The 24,424-nt window shown below is 38.8% G+C and overlaps 1 protein-coding gene across 1 annotated transcript; it reads right to left on the bottom strand.

Annotated features, from left to right (window-relative positions):
* Positions 1-19,602: 19,602 nt before the first annotated feature.
* Positions 19,603-22,927, bottom strand: TRMT112 (tRNA methyltransferase activator subunit 11-2). Its single transcript, XM_070950682.1, has 4 exons — positions 22,771-22,927; positions 21,146-21,247; positions 20,787-20,879; positions 19,603-20,088 (listed from the first exon to the last, which is right to left on the bottom strand). The coding sequence occupies exons 1-4, from the start codon at positions 22,849-22,851 to the stop codon at positions 19,987-19,989; spliced, it is 378 nt and encodes a 125-aa protein (XP_070806783.1). The 5' UTR covers positions 22,852-22,927; the 3' UTR covers positions 19,603-19,986.
* Positions 22,928-24,424: the final 1,497 nt, after the last annotated feature.

Genomic DNA, 24,424 nt, shown 5'->3' with positions numbered 1-24,424 from the left:
AAAAACACTCGATTTTTAAAAACAGCTAATAATAACATTTTTAAGCATGGAATTCCACCCCCAACCATATTCTAGCATCCGTTGTTACATTTGAGTCAAAAAAAATTTTTTGGTCCTGGGCAGATTTTTTTCTGACCACGGCATCACGCGTTTTCTTCCTCTGGGAGCAAAAACACTCGATTTTTAAAAACAGCTAATAATAACATTTTTAAGCATGGAATTCCACCCCGAATCACATTCTAGCATCCGTTGTTAGATTTGAGTCAAAAAAAAATTTTTGGTCCTGGGCAGCGTTTTTTCTGACCCTGGCATCACGCGTTTTCTTCCTCGGGCAGCAAAAACACTCGATTTTTAAAAACAACTAATAATAACATTTTTAAGCATGGAATTCCACCCCGAACCACATTCTAGCATCCGTTGTTACATTTGAGTCAAAAAAATTTTTTTTGCTCCTGGGCAGCGTTTTTTCTGACCCCGGCATCACGCGTTTTCTTCCTCGGGCAGCAAAAACACTCGATTTTTAAAAACAGCTAATAATAACATTTTTAAGCATGGAATTCCACCCCGAACCACATTCTAGCATCCGTTGTTACATTTGAGTCAAAAAAATTTTTTTTCCTCCTGGGCAGATTTTTTTCTGACCCCGGCATCACGCGTTTTCTTCCTCTGGGAGCAAAAACACTCGATTTTTAAAAACAGCTAATAATAACATTTTTAAGCATGGAATTCCACCCCGAACCACATTCTAGCATCCGTTGTTACATTTGAGTCAAAAAAAAATTTTTTGGTCCTGGGCAGATTTTTTTCTGACCCCGGCATCACGCGTTTTCTTCCTCTGGGAGCAAAAACACTCGATTTTTAAAAACAGGTAATAATAACATTTTTAAGCATGGAATTCCACCCCGAACCACATTCTAGCATCCATTGTTACATTTGAGTCAAAAAAATTTTTTTTGCTCCTGGGCAGCGTTTTTTCTGACCCCGGCATCACGCGTTTTCTTCCTCGGGCAGCAAAAACACTCGATTTTTAAAAACAGCTAATAATAACATTTTTAAGCATGGAATTCCACCCCGAACCACATTCTAGCATCCGTTGTTACATTTGAGTCAAAAAAATTTTTTTTGCTCCTGGGCAGATTTTTTTCTGACCCCGGCATCACGCGTTTTCTTCCTCTGGGAGCAAAAACACTCGATTTTTAAAAACAGCTAATAATAACATTTTTAAGCATGGAATTCCACCCCGAACCACATTCTAGCACCCGTTGTTACATTTGAGTCAAAAAAAATTTTTTTGGTCCTGGGCAGATTTTTTTCTGACCCCGGCATCACGCGTTTTCTTCCTCTGGGAGCAAAAACACTCGATTTTTAAAAACAGGTAATAATAACATTTTTAAGCATGGAATTGCACCCCGAACAACATTCTAGCATCCGTTGTTACATTTGAGTCAAAAAAAAAATTTTTTGGTCCTGGGCAGATTTTTTTCTGACACCGGCATCACGCGTTTTCTTCCTCTGGGAGCAAAAACACTCGATTTTTAAAAACAGCTAATAATAACATTTTTAAGCATGCAATTCCACCCCGAACCACATTCTAGCATCCGTTGTTACATTTGAGTCAAAAAAAAATTTTTTGCTCCTGGGCAGATTTTTTTCTGACCGCGGCATCACGCGTTTTCTTCCTCTGGGAGCAAAAACACTCGATTTTTAAAAACAGCTAATAATAACATTTTTAAGCATGGAATTCCACCCCGAACCACATTCTAGCATCCGTTGTTACATTTGAGTCAAAAAAAAATTTTTGGTCCTGGGCAGATTTTTTTCTGACCCCGGCATCACGCGTTTTCTTCCTCTGGGAGCAAAAACACTCGATTTTTAAAAACAGCTAATAATAACATTTTTAAGCATGGAATTCCACCCCCAACCACATTCTAGCATCCGTTGTTACATTTGAGTCAAAAAAAAATTTTTGGTCCTGGGCAGATTTTTTTCTGACCCCGGCATCACGCGTTTTCTTCCTCTGGGAGCAAAAACACTCGATTTTTAAAAACAGCTAATAATAACATTTTTAAGCATGGAATTCCACCCTCAACCACATTCTAGCATCTGTTGTTACATTTGAGTCAAAAAAAATTTTTTTGGTCCTGGGCAGATTTTTTTCTGACCCCGGCATCACGCGTTTTCTTCCTCTGGGAGCAAAAACACTCGATTTTTAAAAACAGCTAATAATAACATTTTTAAGCATGGAATTCCACCCCCAACCACATTCTAGCATCCGTTGTTACATTTGAGTCAAAAAAAAATTTTTGGTCCTGGGCAGATTTTTTTCTGACCCCGGCATCACGCGTTTTCTTCCTCTGGCAGCAAAAACACTCGATTTTTAAAAACAGCTAATAATAACATTTTTAAGCATGGAATTCCACCCCCAACCACATTCTAGCATCCGTTGTTACATTTGAGTCAAAAAAAAATTTTTGGTCCTGGGCAGATTTTTTTCTGACCCCGGCATCACGCGTTTTCTTCCTCTGGGAGCAAAAACACTCGATTTTTAAAAACAGCTAATAATAACATTTTTAAGCATGGAATTCCACCCCGAACCACATTCTAGCATCCGTTGTTACATTTGAGTCAAAAAAAATTTTTGGTCCTGGGCAGATTTTTTTCTGACCCCGGCATCACGCGTTTTCTTCCTCTGGGAGCAAAAACACTCGATTTTTAAAAACAGCTAATAATAACATTTTTAAGCATGGAATTCCACCCCGAACCACATTCTAGCATCCGTTGTTACATTTGAGTCAAAAAAAAATTTTTTGCTCCTGGGCAGATTTTTTTCTGACACCGGCATCACGCGTTTTCTTCCTCTGGGAGAAAAAACACTCGATTTTTAAAAACAGCTAATAATAACATTTTAAAGCATGGAATTCCACCCCGAATCACATTCTAGCATCCGTTGTTACATTTGAGTCAAAAAAAATTTTTTGGTCCTGGGCAGCGTTTTTTCTGACCCCGGCATCACGCGTTTTCTTCCTCTGGGAGCAAAAACACTCGATTTTTAAAAACAGCTAATAATAACATTTTTAAGCATGGAATTCCACCCCGAACCACATTCTAGCATCCGTTGTTACATTTGAGTCAAAAAAAAATTTTTGGTCCTGGGCGGCTTTTTTTCTGACCCCGGCATCACGCGTTTTCCTCCTCGGCCAGCAAAAACACTCGATTTTTAAAAACAGCTAATAATAACATTTTTAAGCATGGAATTCCACCCCGAACCACATTCTAGCATCCGTTGTTACATTTGAGTCAAAAAAAACTTTTTTGCTCCTGGGCAGATTTTTTTCTGACCCCGGCATCACGCGTTTTCTTCCTCTGGGAGCAAAAACACTCGATTTTTAAAAACAGCTAGTAATAACATTTTTAAGCATGGAATTCCACCCCCAACCATATTCTAGCATCCGTTGTTACATTTGAGTCAAAAAAATTTTTTTGGTCCTGGGCAGATTTTATTCTGACCCCGGAATCACGCGTTTTCTTCCTCGGGCAGCAAAAACACTCGATTTTTAAAAACAGCTAATAATAACATTTTTAAGCATGGAATTCCACCCCCAACCATATTCTAGCATCCGTTGTTACATTTGAGTCAAAAAAATTTTTTTGGTCCTGGGCAGATTTTTTTCTTCCTCTGGGAGCAAAAACACTCGATTTTTAAAAACAGCTAATAATAACATTTTTAAGCATGGAATTCCACCCCGAACCACATTCTAGCATCCGTTGTTACATTTGAGTCAAAAAAAATTTTTTTGGTCCTGGGCAGATTTTTTTCTGACCCCCGCATCACGCGTTTTCTTCCTCGGACAGCAAAAACACTCGATTTTTAAAAACACCTAATAATAACATTTTTAAGCATGGAATTCTACCCCGAACCACATTCTAGCATCCGTTGTTACATTTGAGTCAAAAAAAAATTTTTGGTCCTGGGCAGCGTTTTTTCTGACCCCGGCATCACGCGTTTTCTTCCTCTGAGAGCAAAAACACTCGATTTTTAAAAACAGCTAATAATAACATTTTTAAGCATGGAATTCCACCCCCAACCATATTCTAGCATCCGTTGTTACATTTGAGTCAAAAAAAAATTTTTGGTCCTGGGCAGATTTTTTTCTGACCCCGGCATCACGCGTTTTCTTCCTCTGGGAGCAAAAACACTCGATTTTTAAAAACAGCTAATAATAACATTTTTAAGCATGGAATTCCACCCCGAACCACATTCTAGCATCCGTTGTTACATTTGAGTCAAAAAAAATTTTTTTGGTCCTGGGCAGATTTTTTTCTGACCCCCGCATCACGCGTTTTCTTCCTCGGACAGCAAAAACACTCGATTTTTAAAAACACCTAATAATAACATTTTTAAGCATGGAATTCCACCCCGAACCACATTCTAGCATCCGTTGTTACATTTGAGTCAAAAAAAAATTTTTGGTCCTGGGCAGATTTTTTTCTGACCCCAGCATCACGCGTTTTCTTCCTCTGGGAACAAAAACACTCGATTTTTAAAAACAGCTAATAATAACATTTTTAAGCATGGAATTCCACCCCCATCCACATTCTAGCATCCGTTGTTACATTTGAGTCAAAAAAAATTTTTTGGTCCTGGGCAGATTTTTTTCTGACCCCGGCATCACGCGTTTTCTTCCTCTGGGAGCAAAAACACTCGATTTTTAAAAACAGCTAATAATAACATTTTTAAGCATGGAATTCCACCCCCAACCACATTCTAGCATCCGTTGTTACATTTGAGTCAAAAAAAAAATTTTTGGTCCTGGGCAGATTTTTTTCTGACCCCGGCATCACGCGTTTTCTTCCTCTGGGAGCAAAAACACTCGATTTTTAAAAACAGCTAATAATAACATTTTTAAGCATGGAATTCCACCCTCAACCACATTCTAGCATCTGTTGTTACATTTGAGTCAAAAAAAATTTTTTTGCTCCTGGGCAGATTTTTTTCTGACCCCGGCATCACGCGTTTTCTTCCTCTGGGAGCAAAAACACTCGATTTTTAAAAACAGCTAATAATAACATTTTTAAGCATGGAATTCCACCCCCAACCACATTCTAGCATCCGTTGTTACATTTGAGTCAAAAAAAAATTTTTGGTCCTGGGCAGATTTTTTTCTGACCCCGGCATCACGCGTTTTCTTCCTCGGGGAGCAAAAACACTCGATTTTTAAAAACAGCTAATAATAACATTTTTAAGCATGGAATTCCACCCCCAACCACATTCTAGCATCTGTTGTTACATTTGAGTCAAAAAAAAATTTTTGGTCCTGGGCAGATTTTTTTCTGACCCCAGCATCACGCGTTTTCTTCCTCTGGGAGCAAAAACACTCGATTTTTAAAAACAGCTAATAATAACATTTTTAAGCATGGAATTCCACCCCCAACCACATTCTAGCATCCGTTGTTACATTTGAGTCAAAAAAAAATTTTTGGTCCTGGGCAGATTTTTTTCTGACCCCGGCATCACGCGTTTTCTTCCTCTGGGAGCAAAAACACTCGATTTTTAAAAACAGCTAATAATAACATTTTTAAGCATGGAATTCCACCCCCAACCACATTCTAGCATCCGTTGTTACATTTGAGTCAAAAAAAAATTTTTGGTCCTGGGCAGATTTTTTTCTGACCCCGGCATCACGCGTTTTCTTCCTCTGGGAGCAAAAACACTCGATTTTTAAAAACAGCTAATAATAACATTTTTAAGCATGGAATTCCACCCCGAACCACATTCTAGCATCCGTTGTTACATTTGAGTCAAAAAAAAATTTTTGGTCCTGGGCAGATTTTTTTCTGACCCCGGCATCACGCGTTTTCTTCCTCTGGGAGCAAAAACACTCGATTTTTGAAAACAGCTAATAATAACATTTTTAAGCATGGAATTCCACCCCGAACCACATTCTAGCATCTGTTGTTACATTTGAGTCAAAAAAAAATTTTTGGTCCTGGGCAGATTTTTTTCTGACCCCGGCATCACGCGTTTTCTTCCTCGGGCAGCAAAAACACTCGATTTTTAAAAACAGCTAATAATAACATTTTTAAGCATGGAATTCCACCCCGAACCACATTCTAGCATCCGTTGTTACATTTGAGTCAAAAAAAAATTTTTGGTCCTGGGCAGACTTTTTTCTGACGCGTTTTCCTCCTCTGGGAGCAAAAACACTCAATTTTTAAAAACAGCTAATATTAACATTTTTAAGCATGGAATTCCACCCCGAACCACATTCTAGCGTCCGTTGTTACATTTGAGTCGAAAAAAAATTTTTTGGTCCTGGGCAGATTTTTTTCTGACCCCGGCATCATGCGTTTTCTTCCTCTGGGAGCAAAAACACTCGATTTTTAAAAACAGCTAATAATAACATTTTTAAGCATGGAATTCCACCCCCAACCACATTCTAGCATCCGTTGTTACATTTGAGTCAAAAAAAAATTTTTGGTCCTGGGCAGATTTTTTTCTGACCCCGGCATCACGCGTTTTCTTCCTCTGGGAGCAAAAACACTCGATTTTTAAAAACAGCTAATAATAACATTTTTAAGCATGGAATTCCACCCCCAACCACATTCTAGCATCCGTTGTTACATTTGAGTCAAAAAAAAATTTTTGGTCCTGGGCAGATTTTTTTCTGACCCCGGCATCACGCGTTTTCTTCCTCTGGGAGCAAAAACACTCGATTTTTAAAAACAGCTAATAATAACATTTTTAAGCATGGAATTCCACCCCGAACCACATTCTAGCATCCGTTGTTACATTTGAGTCAAAAAAAAATTTTTGGTCCTGGGCAGATTTTTTTCTGACCCCGGCATCACGCGTTTTCTTCCTCTGGGAGCAAAAACACTCGATTTTTGAAAACAGCTAATAATAACATTTTTAAGCATGGAATTCCACCCCGAACCACATTCTAGCATCTGTTGTTACATTTGAGTCAAAAAAAAATTTTTGGTCCTGGGCAGATTTTTTTCTGACCCCGGCATCACGCGTTTTCTTCCTCGGGCAGCAAAAACACTCGATTTTTAAAAACAGCTAATAATAACATTTTTAAGCATGGAATTCCACCCCGAACCACATTCTAGCATCCGTTGTTACATTTGAGTCAAAAAAAAATTTTTGGTCCTGGGCAGACTTTTTTCTGACGCGTTTTCCTCCTCTGGGAGCAAAAACACTCAATTTTTAAAAACAGCTAATATTAACATTTTTAAGCATGGAATTCCACCCCGAACCACATTCTAGCGTCCGTTGTTACATTTGAGTCGAAAAAAAATTTTTTTGGTCCTGGGCAGATTTTTTTCTGACCCCGGCATCACGCGTTTTCTTCCTCTGGGAGCAAAAACACTCGATTTTTAAAAACAGCTAATAATAACATTTTTAAGCATGGAATTCCACCCCCAACCATATTCTAGCATCCGTTGTTACATTTGAGTCAAAAAAAATTTTTTGGTCCTCGGCAGATTTTTTTCTGACCCCGGAATCACGCGTTTTCTTCCTCGGGCAGCAAAAACACTCGATTTTTAAAAACAGCTAATAATAACATTTTTAAGCATGGAATTCCACCCCCAACCATATTCTAGCATCCGTTGTTACATTTGAGTCAAAAAAATTTTTTTGGTCCTGGGCAGATTTTTTTCTGACCGCGGCATCACGCGTTTTCTTCCTCTGGGAGCAAAAACACTCGATTTTTAAAAACAGCTAATAATAACATTTTTAAGCATGGAATTCCACCCCGAACCACATTCTAGCATCCGTTGTTACATTTGAGTCAAAAAAAATTTTTTTGGTCCTGGGCAGATTTTTTTCTGACCCCCGCATCACGCGTTTTCTTCCTCGGACAGCAAAAACACTCGATTTTTAAAAACACCTAATAATAACATTTTTAAGCATGGAATTCCACCCCGAACCACATTCTAGCATCCGTTGTTACATTTGAGTCAAAAAAAAATTTTTGGTCCTGGGCAGCATTTTTTCTGACCCCGGCATCACATGTTTTCTTCCTCTGGGAGCAAAAACACTCGATTTTTAAAAACAGCTAATAATAACATTTTTAAGCATGGAATTCCACCCCGAATCACATTCTAGCATCCGTTGTTACATTTGAGTCAAAAAAATTTTTTTTGCTCCTGGGCAGATTTTTTTCTGACCCCGGCATCACGCGTTTTCTTCCTCTGGGAGCAAAAACACTCGATTTTTAAAAACAGCTAATAATAACATTTTTAAGCATGGAATTCCACCCCGAATCACATTCTAGCATCCGTTGTTACATTTGAGTCAAAAAAATTTTTTTTGCTCCTGGGCAGATTTTTTTCTGACCCCAGCATCACGCGTTTTCTTCCTCTGGGAGCAAAAACACTCGATTTTTAAAAACAGCTAATAATAACATTTTTAAGCATGGAATTCCACCCCCAACCACATTCTAGCATCCGTTGTTACATTTGAGTCAAAAAAATTTTTTTTGCTCCTGGGCGGCTTTTTTTCTGACCCCGGCATCACGCGTTTTCTTCCTCTGGGAGCAAAAACACTTGATTTTTAAAAACAGCTAATAATAACATTTTTAAGCATGGAATTCCACCCCCAACCATATTCTAGCATCCGTTGTTACATTTGAGTCAAAAAAAATTTTTTGGTCCTGGGCAGATTTTTTTCTGACCCCGGCATCACGCGTTTTCTTCCTCTGGGAGCAAAAACACTCGATTTTTTAAAAACAGCTAATAATAACATTTTTAAGCATGGAATTCCACCCCGAACCACATTCTAGCATCCGTTGTTACATTTGAGTCAAAAATAATTTTTTTGGTCCTGGGCAGATTTTTTTCTGACCCCCGCATCACGCGTTTTCTTCCTCGGACAGCAAAAACACTCGATTTTTAAAAACACCGAATAATAACATTTTTTAAGCATGGAATTCCACCCCGAACCACATTCTAGCATCCGTTGTTACATTTGAGTCAAAAAAAAATTTTTGGTCCTGGGCAGATTTTTTTCTGACCCCAGCATCACGCGTTTTCTTCCTCTGGGAGCAAAAACACTCGATTTTTAAAAACAGCTAATAATAACATTTTTAAGCATGGAATTCCACCCCCAACCATATTCTAGCATCCGTTGTTACATTTGAGTCAAAAAAATTTTTTTGGTCCTGGGCAGATTTTTTTCTGACCCCGGCATCACGCGTTTTCCTCCTCGGGCAGCAAAAACACTCGATTTTTAAAAACACCTAATAATAACATTTTTAAGCATGGAATTCCACCCCGAACCACATTCTAGCATCCGTTGTTACATTTGAGTCAAAAAAAATTTTTTTGGTCCTGGGCAGATTTTTTTCTGACCCCCGCATCACGCGTTTTCTTCCTCGGACAGCAAAAACACTCGATTTTTAAAAACACCTAATAATAACATTTTTAAGCATGGAATTCCACCCCGAACCACATTCTAGCATCCGTTGTTACCTTTGAGTCAAAAAAAAATTTTTGGTCCTGGGCAGCGTTTTTTCTGACCCCGGCATCACACGTTTTCTTCCTCTGGGAGCAAAAACACTCGATTTTTAAAAACAGCTAATAATAACATTTTTAAGCATGGAATTCCACCCCGAATCACATTCTAGCATCCGTTGTTACATTTGAGTCAAAAAAATTTTTTTTGCTCCTGGGCAGATTTTTTTCTGACCCCAGCATCACGCGTTTTCTTCCTCTGGGAGCAAAAACACTCGATTTTTAAAAACAACTAATAATAACATTTTTAAGCATGGAATTCCACCCCCAACCACATTCTAGCATCCGTTGTTACATTTGAGTCAAAAAAATTTTTTTTGCTCCTGGGCGGCTTTTTTTCTGACCCCGGCATCACGCGTTTTCTTCCTCTGGGAGCAAAAACACTCGATTTTTAAAAACAGCTAATAATAACATTTTTAAGCATGGAATTCCACCCCCAACCATATTCTAGCATCCGTTGTTACATTTGAGTCAAAAAAATTTTTTTGGTCCTGGGCAGATTTTTTTCTGACCCCGGCATCACGCGTTTTCTTCCTCTGGGAGCAAAAACACTCGATTTTTAAAAACACCTAATAATAACATTTTTAAGCATGGAATTCCACCCCGAACCACATTCTAGCATCCGTTGTTACATTTGAGTCAAAAAAATTTTTTTTGCTCCTGGGCGGCTTTTTTTCTGACCCCCGCATCACGCGTTTTCTTCCTCGGGCAGCAAAAACACTCGATTTTTAAAAACACCTAATAATAACATTTTTAAGCATGGAATTCCACCCCGAACCACATTCTAGCATCCGTTGTTACATTTGAGTCAAAAAAAATTTTTTTGGTCCTGGGCAGATTTTTTTCTGACCCCCGCATCACGCGTTTTCTTCCTCGGACAGCAAAAACACTCGATTTTTAAAAACACCTAATAATAACATTTTTAAGCATGGAATTCCACCCCGAACCACATTCTAGCATCCGTTGTTACATTTGAGTCAAAAAAAAATTTTTGGTCCTGGGCAGCGTTTTTTCTGACCCCGGCATCACACGTTTTCTTCCTCTGGGAGCAAAAACACTCGATTTTTAAAAACAGCTAATAATAACATTTTTAAGCATGGAATTCCACCCCCAACCATATTCTAGCATCCTTTGTTACATTTGAGTCAAAAAAATTTTTTTGGTCCTGGGCAGATTTTTTTCTGACCCCGGCATCACGCGTTTTCTTCCTCTGGGAGCAAAAACACTCGATTTTTAAAAACAGCTAATAATAACATTTTTAAGCATGGAATTCCACCCCCAACCATATTCTAGCATCCGTTGTTACATTTGAGTCAAAAAAAATTTTTTGGTCCTGGGCAGATTTTTTTCTGACCCCGGCATCACGCGTTTTCTTCCTCTGGGAGCAAAAACACTCGATTTTTAAAAACAGCTAATAATAACATTTTTAAGCATGGAATTCCACCCCGAACCACATTCTAGCATCTGTTGTTACATTTGAGTCAAAAAAAAATTTTTTGGTCCTGGGCAGATTTTTTTCTGACCCCCGCATCACGCGTTTTCTTCCTCGGACAGCAAAAACACTCGATTTTTAAAAACACCTAATAATAACATTTTTAAGCATGGAATTCCACCCCGAACCACATTCTAGCATCCGTTGTTACATTTGAGTCAAAAAAAAATTTTTGGTCCTGGGCAGATTTTTTTCTGACCCCAGCATCACGCGTTTTCTTCCTCTGGGAGCAAAAACACTCGATTTTTAAAAACAGCTAATAATAACATTTTTAAGCATGGAATTCCACCCCCAACCATATTCTAGCATCCGTTGTTACATTTGAGTCAAAAAAAATTTTTTGGTCCTGGGCAGATTTTTTTCTGACCCCGGCATCACGCGTTTTCTTCCTCGGGCAGCAAAAACACTCGATTTTTAAAAACAGCTAATAATAACATTTTTAAGCATGGAATTCCACCCCGAACCACATTCTAGCATCCGTTGTTACATTTGAGTCAAAAAAAAATTTTTGGTCCTGGGCAGATTTTTTTCTGACCCCGGCATCACGCGTTTTCTTCCTCGGGCAGCAAAAACACTCGATTTTTAAAAACAGCTAATAATAACATTTTTAAGCATGGAATTCCACCCCGAACCACATTCTAGCATCCGTTGTTACATTTGAGTCAAAAAAATTTTTTTTGCTCCTGGGCGGCTTTTTTTCTGACCCCGGCATCACGCGTTTTCCTCCTCGGGCAGCAAAAACACTCGATTTTTAAAAACACCTAATAATAACATTTTTAAGCATGGAATTCCACCCCGAACCACATTCTAGCATCCGTTGTTACATTTGAGTCAAAAAAATTTTTTTGGTCCTGGGCAGATTTTTTTCTGACCCCCGCATCACGCGTTTTCTTCCTCGGACAGCAAAAACACTCGATTTTTAAAAACACCTAATAATAACATTTTTAAGCATGGAATTCCACCCCGAACCACATTCTAGCATCCGTTGTTACATTTGAGTCAAAAAAAAATTTTTGGTCCTGGGCAGCGTTTTTTCTGACCCCGGCATCACACGTTTTCTTCCTCTGGGAGCAAAAACACTCGATTTTTAAAAACAGCTAATAATAACATTTTTAAGCATGGAATTCCACCCCGAATCACATTCTAGCATCCGTTGTTACATTTGAGTCAAAAAAATTTTTTTTGCTCCTGGGCAGATTTTTTTCTGACCCCGGCATCACGCGTTTTCTTCCTCTGGGAGCAAAAACACTCGATTTTTAAAAACAGCTAATAATAACATTTTTAAGCATGGAATTCCACCCCGAATCACATTCTAGCATCCGTTGTTACATTTGAGTCAAAAAAATTTTTTTTGCTCCTGGGCAGATTTTTTTCTGACCCCAGCATCACGCGTTTTCTTCCTCTGGGAGCAAAAACACTCGATTTTTAAAAACAACTAATAATAACATTTTTAAGCATGGAATTCCACCCCCAACCACATTCTAGCATCCGTTGTTACATTTGAGTCAAAAAAATTTTTTTTGCTCCTGGGCGGCTTTTTTTCTGACCCCGGCATCACGCGTTTTCTTCCTCTGGGAGCAAAAACACTCGATTTTTAAAAACAGCTAATAATAACATTTTTAAGCATGGAATTCCACCCCCAACCATATTCTAGCATCCGTTGTTACATTTGAGTCAAAAAAAATTTTTTGGTCCTGGGCAGATTTTTTTCTGACCCCGGCATCACGCGTTTTCTTCCTCTGGGAGCAAAAACACTCGATTTTTAAAAACAGCTAAGAATAACATTTTTAAGCATGGAATTCCACCCCGAACCACATTCTAGCATCCGTTGTTACATTTGAGTCAAAAAAAAATTTTTTGCTCCTGGGCAGATTTTTTTCTGACCCCGGCATCACGCGTTTTCTTCCTCTGGGAGCAAAAACACTCGATTTTTAAAAACAGCTAATAATAACATTTTTAAGCATGGAATTCCACCCCGAACCACATTCTAGCATCCGTTGTTACATTTGAGTCAAAAAAAAAATTGTTGGTCCTGGGCAGATTTTTTTCTGACCCCCGCATCACGCGTTTTCTTCCTCGGACAGCAAAAAACACTCGATTTTTAAAAACACCTAATAATAACATTTTTAAGCATGGAATTCCACCCCGAACCACATTCTAGCATCCGTTGTTACATTTGAGTCAAAAAAAAATTTTTGGTCCTGGGCAGATTTTTTTCTGACCCCGGCATCACGCGTTTTCTTCCTCTGGGAGCAAAAACACTCAATTTTTAAAAACAGCTAATAATAACATTTTTAAGCATGGAATTCCACCCCCAACCACATTCTAGCATCCGTTGTTACATTTGAGTCAAAAAAAAATTTTTGGTCCTGGGCAGATTTTTTTCTGACCCCGGCATCACGCGTTTTCTTCCTCTGGGAGCAAAAACACTCGATTTTTAAAAACAGCTAATAATAACATTTTTAAGCATGGAATTCCACCCTCAACCACATTCTAGCATCTGTTGTTACATTTGAGTCAAAAAAAATTTTTTTGCTCCTGGGCAGATTTTTTTCTGACCCCGGCATCACGCGTTTTCTTCCTCTGGGAGCAAAAACACTCGATTTTTAAAAACAGCTAATAATAACATTTTTAAGCATGGAATTCCACCCCCAACCACATTCTAGCATCCGTTGTTACATTTGAGTCAAAAAAAAATTTTTGGTCCTGGGCAGATTTTTTTCTGACCCCGGCATCACGCGTTTTCTTCCTCTGGGAGCAAAAACACTCGATTTTTAAAAACAGCTAATAATAACATTTTTAAGCATGGAATTCCACCCCCAACCACATTCTAGCATCCGTTGTTACATTTGAGTCAAAAAAAAATTTTTGGTCCTGGGCAGATTTTTTTCTGACCCCGGCATCACGCGTTTTCTTCCTCTGGGAGCAAAAACACTCGATTTTTAAAAACAGCTAATAATAACATTTTTAAGCATGGAATTCCACCCTCAACCACATTCTAGCATCTGTTGTTACATTTGAGTCAAAAAAAATTTTTTTGCTCCTGGGCAGATTTTTTTCTGACCCCGGCATCACGCGTTTTCTTCCTCTGGGAGCAAAAACACTCGATTTTTAAAAACAGCTAATAATAACATTTTTAAGCATGGAATTCCACCCCCAACCACATTCTAGCATCCGTTGTTACATTTGAGTCAAAAAAAAATTTTTGGTCCTGGGCAGATTTTTTTCTGACCCCGGCATCACGCGTTTTCTTCCTCTGGGAGCAAAAAACACTCGATTTTTAAAAACAGCTAATAATAACATTTTTAAGCATGGAATTCCACCCCCAACCACATTCTAGCATCCGTTGTTACATTTGAGTCAAAAAAAAATTTTTGGTCCTGGGCAGATTTTTTTCTGACCCCAGCATCACGCGTTTTCTTCCTCTGGGAGCAAAAACACTCGATTTTTAAAAACAGCTAATAATAACATTTTTAAGCATGGAATTCCACCCCCAACCACATTCTAGCATCCGTTGTTACATTTGAGTCAAAAAAAAATTTTTGGTCCTGGGCAGATTTTTTTCTGACCCCGGCATCACGCGTTTTCTTCCTCTGGGAGCAAAAACACTCGATTTTTGAAAACAGCTAATAATAACATTTTTAAGCATGGAATTCCACCCCGAACCACATTCTAGCATCTGTTGTTACATTTGAGTCAAAAAAAAATTTTTGGTCCTGGGCAGATTTTTTTCTGACCCCGGCATCACGCGTTTTCTTCCTCGGGCAGCAAAAACACTCGATTTTTAAAAACAGCTAATAATAACATTTTTAAGCATGGAATTCCACCCCGAACCACATTCTAGCATCCGTTGTTACATTTGAGTCAAAAAAAAATTTTTGGTCCTGGGCAGACTTTTTTCTGACGCGTTTTCCTCCTCTGGGAGCAAAAACACTCAATTTTTAAAAACAGCTAATAATAACATTTTTAAGCATGGAATTCCACCCCGAACCACATTCTAGCGTCCGTTGTTACATTTGAGTCGACAAAAATTTTTTTGGTCCTGGGCAGATTTTTTTCTGACCCCGGCATCACGCGTTTTCTTCCTCTGGGAGCAAAAACACTCGATTTTTAAAAACAGCTAATAATAACATTTTTAAGCATGGAATTCCACCCCCAACCATATTCTAGCATCCGTTGTTACATTTGAGTCAAAAAAAATTTTTTTGGTCCTGGGCAGATTTTTTTCTGACCCCCGCATCACGCGTTTTCTTCCTCGGACAGCAAAAACACTCGATTTTTAAAAACACCTAATAATAACATTTTTAAGCATGGAATTCCACCCCGAACCACATTCTAGCATCCGTTGTTACATTTGAGTCAAAAAAAATTTTTTGGTCCTGGGCAGCGTTTTTTCTGACCCCGGCATCACACGTTTTCTTCCTCTGGGAGCAAAAACACTCGATTTTTAAAAACAGCTAATAATAACATTTTTAAGCATGGAATTCCACCCCGAATCACATTCTAGCATCCGTTGTTACATTTGAGTCAAAAAAAATTTTTTTGCTCCTGGGCAGATTTTTTTCTGACCCCGGCATCACGCGTTTTCTTCCTCTGGGAGCAAAAACACTCGATTTTTAAAAACAGCTAATAATAACATTTTTAAGCATGGAATTCCACCCCGAATCACATTCTAGCATCCGTTGTTACATTTGAGTCAAAAAAAATTTTTTTTGCTCCTGGGCAGATTTTTTTCTGACCCCGGCATCACGCGTTTTCTTCCTCTGGGAGCAAAAACACTCGATTTTTAAAAACAGCTAATAATAACATTTTTAAGAATGGAATTCCACCCCCAACCATATTCTAGCATCCGTTGTTACATTTGAGTCAAAAAAAATTTTTTGGTCCTGGGCAGATTTTTTTCTGACCCCGGCATCACGCGTTTTCTTCCTCTGGGAGCAAAAACACTCGATTTTTAAAAACAGCTAATAATAACATTTTTAAGCATGGAATTCCACCCCGAACCACATTCTAGCATCCGTTGTTACATTTGAGTCAAAAAAAATTTTTTTGGTCCTGGGCAGATTTTTTTCTGACCCCCGCATCACACGTTTTCTTCCTCGGACAGCAAAAACACTCGATTTTTAAAAACACCTAATAATAATATTTTTAAGCATGGAATTCCACCCCGAACCACATTCTAGCATCCGTTGTTACATTTGAGTCAAAAAAAAAATTTTTGGTCCTGGGCAGATTTTTTTCTGACCCCAGCATCACGCGTTTTCTTCCTCTGGGAGCAAAAACACTCGATTTTTAAAAACAGCTAATAATAACATTTTTAAGCATGGAATTCCACCTCCAACCATATTCTAGCATCCGTTGTTACATTTGAGTCAAAAAAAAATGTTTTGGTCCTGGGCGGCTTTTTTTCTGACCCCGGCATCACGCGTTTTCTTCCTCTGGGAGCAAAAACACTCGATTTTTAAAAACAGCTAATAATAACATTTTTAAGCATGGAATTCCACCCCGAACCACATTCTAGCATCCGTTGTTACATTTGAGTCAAAAAAAATTTTTTTGGTCCTGGGCAGATTTTTTTCTGACCCCGGCATCACACGTTTTCTTCCTCGGGAAGCAAAAACACTCGATTTTTAAAAACACCTAATAATAACATTTTTAAGCATGGAATTCCACCCCGAACCACATTCTAGTATCCGTTGTTACATTTGAGTCAAAAAAAAATTTTTTGGTCCTGGGCAGATTTTTTTCTGATTTTTTCTGATTTTTTTCCTCTGGGAGCAAAAACACTCGATTTTTAAAAACAGCTAATAATAACATTTTTAAGCATGGAATTCCACCCCGAACCACATTCTAGCATCCGTTGTTACATTTGAGTCAAAAAAAAATTTTTGGTCCTGGGCAGATTTTTTTCTGACCCCGGCATCACGCGTTTTCTTCCTCTGGGAGCAAAAACACTCGATTTTTGAAAACAGCTAATAATAACATTTTTAAGCATGGAATTCCACCCCGAACCACATTCTAGCATCCGTTGTTACATTTGAGTCAAAAAAAAATTTTTGGTCCTGGGCAGACTTTTTTCTGACGCGTTTTCCTCCTCTGGGAGCAAAAACACTCAATTTTTAAAAACAGCTAATAATAACATTTTTAAGCATGGAATTCCACCCCGAACCACATTCTAGCGTCCGTTGTTACATTTGAGTCGAAAAAAATTTTTTTGGTCCTGGGCAGATTTTTTTCTGACCCCGGCATCACGCGTTTTCTTCCTCTGGGAGCAAAAACACTCGATTTTTAAAAACAGCTAATAATAACATTTTTAAGCATGGAATTCCACCCCCAACCATATTCTAGCATCCGTTGTTACATTTGAGTCAAAAAAAATTTTTTTTGCTCCTGGGCAGATTTTTTTCTGACCCCGGCATCACGCGTTTTCTTCCTAGGGCAGCAAAAAACACTCGATTTTTAAAAACAGCTAATAATAACATTTTTAAGCATGGAATTCCACCCCGAATCACATTCTAGCATCCGTTGTTACATTTGAGTCAAAAAAATTTTTTTGGTCCTGGGCAGATTTTTTTCTGACCCCAGCATCACGCGTTTTCTTCCTCTGGGAGGAAAAACACTCGATTTTTAAAAACAGCTAATAATAACATTTTTAAGCATGGAATTCCACCCCCAACCACATTCTAGCATCCGTTGTTACATTTGAGTCAAAAAAATTTTTTTTGCTCCTGGGCGGCTTTTTTTCTGACCCCGGCATCACGCGTTTTCTTCCTCTGGGAGCAAAAACACTCGATTTTTAAAAACAGCTAATAATAACATTTTTAAGCATGGAATTCCACCCCCAACCATATTCTAGCATCCGTTGTTACATTTGAGTCAAAAAAAATTTTTTGGTCCTGGGCAGATTTTTTTCTGACCCCGGCATCACGCGTTTTCTTCCTCTGGGAGCAAAAACACTCGATTTTTAAAAACAGCTAATAATAACATTTTTAAGCATGGAATTCCACTCCGAACCACATTCTAGCATCCGTTGTTACATTTGAGTCAAAAAAAATTTTTTTGGTCCTGGGCAGATTTTTTTCTGACCCCCGCATCACGCGTTTTCTTCCTCGGACAGCAAAAACACTCGATTTTTAAAAACACCTAATAATAACATTTTTAAGCATGGAATTCCACCCCGAACCACATTCTAGCATCCGTTGTTACATTTGAGTCAAAAACATTTTTTTGGTCCTGGGCAGATTTTTTTCTGACCCCGGCATCACGCGTTTTCTTCCTCGGGCAGCAAAAACACTCGATTTTTAAAAACAGCTAATAATAACATTTTTAAGCATGGAATTCCACCCCGAACCACATTCTAGCATCCGTTGTTACATTTGAGTCAAAAAAATTTTTTTTTGCTCCTGGGCGGCTTTTTTTCTGACCCCGGCATCACGCGTTTTCCTCCTCGGGCAGCAAAAACACTCGATTTTTAAAAACAGCTAATAATAACATTTTTAAGCATGGAATTCCACCCCGAACCACATTCTAGCATCCGTTGTTACATTTGAGTCAAAAAAAAATTTTTGGTCCTGGGCAGCGTTTTTTCTGACCCCGGCATCACGCGTTTTCTTCCTCTGGGAGCAAAAACACTCGATTTTTAAAAACAGCTAATAATAACATTTTTAAGCATGGAATTCCACCCCGAACCACATTCTAGCATCCGTTGTTACATTTGAGTCAAAAAAAATTTTTTTGGTCCTGGGCAGATTTTTTTCTGACCCCGGCATCACACGTTTTCTTCCTCGGGAAGCAAAAACACTCGATTTTTAAAAACACCTAATAATAACATTTTTAAGCATGGAATTCCACCCCCAACCACATTCTAGCATCCGTTGTTACATTTGAGTCAAAAAAAATTTTTTGGTCCTGGGCAGATTTTTTTCTGACCCCGGCATCACGCGTTTTCTTCCTCTGGGAGCAAAAACACTCGATTTTTGAAAACAGCTAATAATAACATTTTTAAGCATGGAATTCCACCCCGAACCACATTCTAGCATCTGTTGTTACATTTGAGTCAAAAAAAAATTTTTGGTCCTGGGCAGATTTTTTTCTGACCCCGGAATCACGCGTTTTCTTCCTCTGGGAGCAAAAACACTCGATTTTTAAAAACAGCTAATAATAACATTTTTAAGCATGGAATTCCACCCCGAACCACATTCTAGCATCTGTTGTTACATTTGAGTCAAAAAAAAATTTTTGGTCCTGGGCAGATTTTTTTCTGACCCCGGAATCACGCGTTTTCTTCCTCTGGGAGCAAAAACACTCGATTTTTGAAAACAGCTAATAATAACATTTTTAAGCATGGAATTCCACCCCGAACCACATTCTAGCATCCGTTGTTACATTTGAGTCAAAAAAAAATTTTTGGTCCTGGGCAGATTTTTTTCTGACCCCGGCATCACGCGTTTTCTTCCTCGGGCAGCAAAAACACTCGATTTTTAAAAACAGCTAATAATAACATTTTTAAGCATGGAATTCCACCCCGAACCACATTCTAGCATCCGTTGTTACATTTGAGTCAAAAAAATTTTTTTGGTCCTGGGCAGCATTTTTTCTGACCGCGGCATTTTTATTTATTTATTTTATTAACATTTATTTATTTATTTATTTATTTATTTATTTATTAACATATATTTATTAACATTTTTAAGCATGGAATTCCACCCCGAATCACATCCTAGCATCCGTTGTTACATTTGACTTTTTTTTTTTTGCTGGTGCTGCCGAAGAAATGAGTCGTTAAGTCAAGGTCAGTTTCCAAACAGATCTGCTAAAACACCAATCCAACCTCGTGAGGTATGCATTTAAGCATTCAGATTTATTTACACAACACAAATCAAACAATAATGCAAAAACTGTTGCAAGAAAGTTAATAGTTCTCTTTCCTCCATCCCCCCAGACCCCTTCTAGTGCCTGTTTGATAGCAGAACAGCTCACGTCTCGTCTTCGCTCAGCAACATGTTCGGTATGCCCTTAGTAATGGGAAATTCCCGTCCAGTATCTGGACATTTCAGAATACCTTCGATCACCTCCACCTAAACAATGAAAAAAGGAATCAGTGGGGAAGGAAGGGAGGGAGGAAAAAAAGATATAAAGAAAGGAGAAAGGAAAGAAAGAAAAGGAGGAAAGAAGGAACGGAGACAGAAAAAGAGGAAAGGACAGGAGGAATAGAAAGAAAAGGAAAGAAGGAAAGGAAAGGAAAAAGGAAAGGAGGGAGCGAGGGAGGAAGGAAGGCAGAAAAAGAGGAATGGAGGAATAGAAAGAGAAGGAAAAAAGGAAAGGAAAAAGGAAAGGAGAGGGAGGGAGGAAGGAAGACAGAAAAAAAAGGGAAGGAAAGGAGGGAGGGAGAAAGGAAGACAAGAAAGGAAAGGAGGAATGGAAAGAAAAGGAAAGAAGGAAAGGAGGGAGGGAGGAAGGAAGGGAGAAAAAAGAAAGGAAAGGAGAAAGGAAAGGAAGAATATATAGAAAAGGAAAGAAGGGAAGGAGGGAGGAAGGAAGGAAGATAGAAAAAAGAGGAAAAGAAAAGGAGAAAGGAGAAGAAAGGAAAGAAGAAAAGGAAAGGAAAGGAAAGGAAGGAAAAGGAAGGAAGGTGAGAGGGTGGAAGAAATAGAGGGAAGGAAGGGAGGGAGGAAAGGAAAGGAAAAGAACAAGCTGCTGTTTTGGGACAAATGGGATTCTCCTGACATGGCTGGATGTGTTCCGTGAATTAAGGGAGAATGAAATGGTTTCAAACCTCCATCAAGACATGATGGACTTTCCGAAGAAAATCTTCATTTTTCTCGTAGTCGGGGATAAGCTCGGAAGGAAGGTCGGAGCGGTGACCCAGCTGAAAAGGAAGGAAGATCAGCTGTCATTTTCAACCGCTGGCTGTGATTGTCTCCTACCAATAAGCTTCCAAGGGCCACCTGGCTTTCCCTAACCTGCCATACACATGTGCCCTGGGCAACTTGCAAGAAAAGAAATATAAAAAAGATGCCCACATTTGAAAAAAAATGCAAGACAGGGTTAATAACCCCCAGCTGCCTAGAGGAAGAAGGAAGAGCTGGAGCCCCTTTTCTCCTTCTGCACCCCAATACCGGCCGAGGAACTTACACTTTCGGCAGCGCCCACCAGAGCTGCCCATTCAATTTTGGGCACCATCCGTGCCGTGAACTCTGGGTTGAAATCGATATCGTTCACCTTCACCTCCGTAGCCTGTGGGCACAAAACAAAGAAAGGTCAGTCTAAGGATATCCTAAAAACAAGGATTATGGTCCAATTAATTAATAGAGAATAGAACAGAATAAGTAGATAATAAAATAAAGAATAGAATAGAATAAAATAAATAATAAAATAGATAAGATAATAATAGAATAGAATAGAATAGAATAGAATAGAATAGAATAGAATAATAGAATAGATAATACAATAGAATAAGAAGTAGATAATAGAATAGAGAATAGAGAATAGAGAGTAGAGTAGAGTAGAGTAGAGTAGAGTAGAGTAGAGTAGAGTAGAATAGAATAGAATAGAATAGAATAGAATAGAATAGAATAGAATAGAATAGAATAGAATAGAATAGAATAGAATAGAATAGAATAGAATAGAATAGAATAGAATAGAATAGAATAGAATTCTTTATTGGCCAAATGTGATTGGACACACAAGGAATTTGTCTTAGTTGTATATGCACCTAAAATGTAAGTACATAAGGAGAATAAAATACATTCATCAAGAATAAAAAGATACAAACACTGAATAGAATAGAATAGAATAGAATAGAATAGAATAGAATAGAATAGAATAGAATAGAATAGAATAGAATAGAATAGAATAGAATAGAATTCTTTATTGGCCAAATGTGATTGGACACACAAGGAATTTTTCTTGGTGCATTAGTCATAGTCAAGGTCACTAATAAACTATCAAATCGTACCAGGAAACAAATAAAAACAATATAAATTGAAAGATACAAGCAACAGGGTTACAGTCATAAGCGGGAAGAGAGAGATACTAGGAAGGAAGAGAATAATAATAATAATAATAATAATAATAATAATAATAATAATACAGTCTTAGTAAATTATTTGACTGTTGTGGGAATTAGTTATTAAGCAGACTGATGGCTTTTGGGAAATGGCTATAGAAATCGAACCAAATAAACAAACAAACAAGCAGCCAGGCAGGCAGGGGATGATGGGATCACAAAGCAGGATGCTGCACAGTTCCTTTGCTTTAAATTGGGAGCCTCCCATGTCAGATTCAGGACTACCAGACCCATCTTTAAAGAGCCAGTTCGGTTTCTCTCTCTCTTTCTCTCTCTCTTTTTTTCTTTCTTTCTTTCTTTCTGCTCAATCTCAGAAACCTTAAAGGAGGCGGGGGGGGGGGGGAAGCTGGGGATGATGGGAGTTGTAAAGATAAGGATAAGGATAATTTTATCTCGGGGCGGTGTACAGCCAGGTAAAAACACAATACAAATATCACAATTTCAATTTAAAAAAACTATTAAAAGTATTACATTTAAGGCCAATTAACTAAAACATCCAGTGCAGCAGGAGAATGCAAAACTGGGGCGGGGGAGGGGAGGGAGGAGGGATTGTTTGACTGGGCTGGGGATGGGAGTCGGAGTGCAGCCCCTAACAGGCCTTAAATGATGGGCTATGTAGTCCACAGCCTGCTGGGAAGCATGGGTTGGGTGGGTGGGAGGGGGAGGGGGGCGTTTTGCCATCCTCACTTACCTTTATGAGAAGGGGGAACCCTCCACCGGGCCGCACGCCCCGCACGTGCGAAGTGAGCATGTTGTGGGTCAGGAGTTTCATGTTTTTTTCGGTCCACCGAGCGAGCAAAAGACACGTGCAAAAGGGGGGGGAGAAATCCCTTACGGACCGCTTCCGGTTTGGGGGGTAAACAAACGCCGCTGGGTTTTTCGCTCACTTCCGGCGCACTTGTGCAACGCTCGCTTGGGTCCTCCCGGGAAACGCGACCCGCGTGCAAACATGGTTCCGGGCGCTGCCAAGCCCCTAAATCAGTGTTTCTCAACCTTGGTAGCTTGAAGATGGGTGGACTTCAACTCCCACAATCCCCCAGCCAGCAGCGCTGGCTGGGGGATTCTGGGAGTTGAAGTCCACCCATCTTCAAGCTTCCAAGGGTGAGAAACACTGCCCTAAATGGGTTGTTTTTTGGTTTTTTTTTGCGAAAAGCGGGAGGATTCGCATTCGGGACCAGCGATGGGTGCGGAGGCTACTACCTTTCCCCAGCAGAAGGACTTTGGGCCAGCAATTCTCGCTCTCAGCCCAATCTACTACAACCTACAAACTTTTTGAAAAAATTTAAATTTGTCACCATTTCATGTATGAATAACCATGTTTCTATCTATATCCGTTATCTAAGACACGCATGACAACATAAATGATATAAAATAAAAAAATTAAGAATTAAGAATAAAAAAAATCGTTTAAAAATCCACCTCACAAGGTTGTTGTACGGAAAAGAGGAGGCAGAAGGGGCCCTATATACTGCATGTTCACCGCCTTGAGTTATTTCTACAAATAATAAAGGCAGGATAGAAATAAATTTAAAAAAAAAAACTCAAGGTACCGTGTATAATGCTCTTTCCTCCTCCTATTTTCTCACCAACAACAACCCTGAAAGGTAGGTTGGACCAGTAAATTGGTCCAACTTACCAGTAAACTTGCCCAGTGGATTCTGAAAAATAAAAAAAAAGCCACATGTGCGGGCAAACCCGTCTGGAAAAAACATCTTGCCCAATTTTTTTTTTTGTCCGATAGAAAGTCCTCGAGTTATAACCACAACTGACCCTATAATTTCTGTTGCCAAGACAAGGCAGTTGTTAAGTGGGTTTGTCCCGCAGTTTAGGACTTTACTTGCTACAGTGGTTAAGCCTTGGTAGTACAGTGGTCTAAGGCACCCTGTTATTAAGCTGGTTATTAAGACCAGATGCCTGCAATTACTGCAGGTTCGAATCTCGCCAAGGCTCAAGGTTGACTCAGCCTTCCATCCTTTCTAAGGTAGGTAAATTGAGGATCCAGATTGTGGGGGCAATAAACTGACTTTGTATAAAATATACAAAAGAATGAAGGCTATTGCTGAGCACATTGTAAGCCGCCCTGAGTCTCCGGAGAAGGGCGGCATGTAAATCAAATTTAAAAAAATAATAAAAAAATAAAATAAAAAAAATAAAGTCATTTGCTGCAGTTGCTAAGTTAGTCACCCGGTTGTTAAGTGATCTTGGACTACAAGCCCCATCAGGCTGTACCTGCGAAGGCTAGGAATGGGAGGATTTGACAAGATGCCGAGCGAAGCATCATTAAATTTTTTTTTTTTTAAAAAAAAGGGACCAAGCTTGCAACGATTTCTATATTTATTTACATC

This window comes from Pituophis catenifer, unplaced genomic scaffold (genome assembly GCF_029215685.1).
Source record: "Pituophis catenifer annectens isolate HBS135680 unplaced genomic scaffold, rPitCat1.0.hap2 SCAF_10, whole genome shotgun sequence".
In the NCBI taxonomy this organism is placed as follows: domain Eukaryota; kingdom Metazoa; phylum Chordata; class Lepidosauria; order Squamata; family Colubridae; genus Pituophis; species Pituophis catenifer.
Note: the sequence above shows the minus strand (reverse complement) of the source record. Positions and strands in the feature narration are given on the sequence as shown.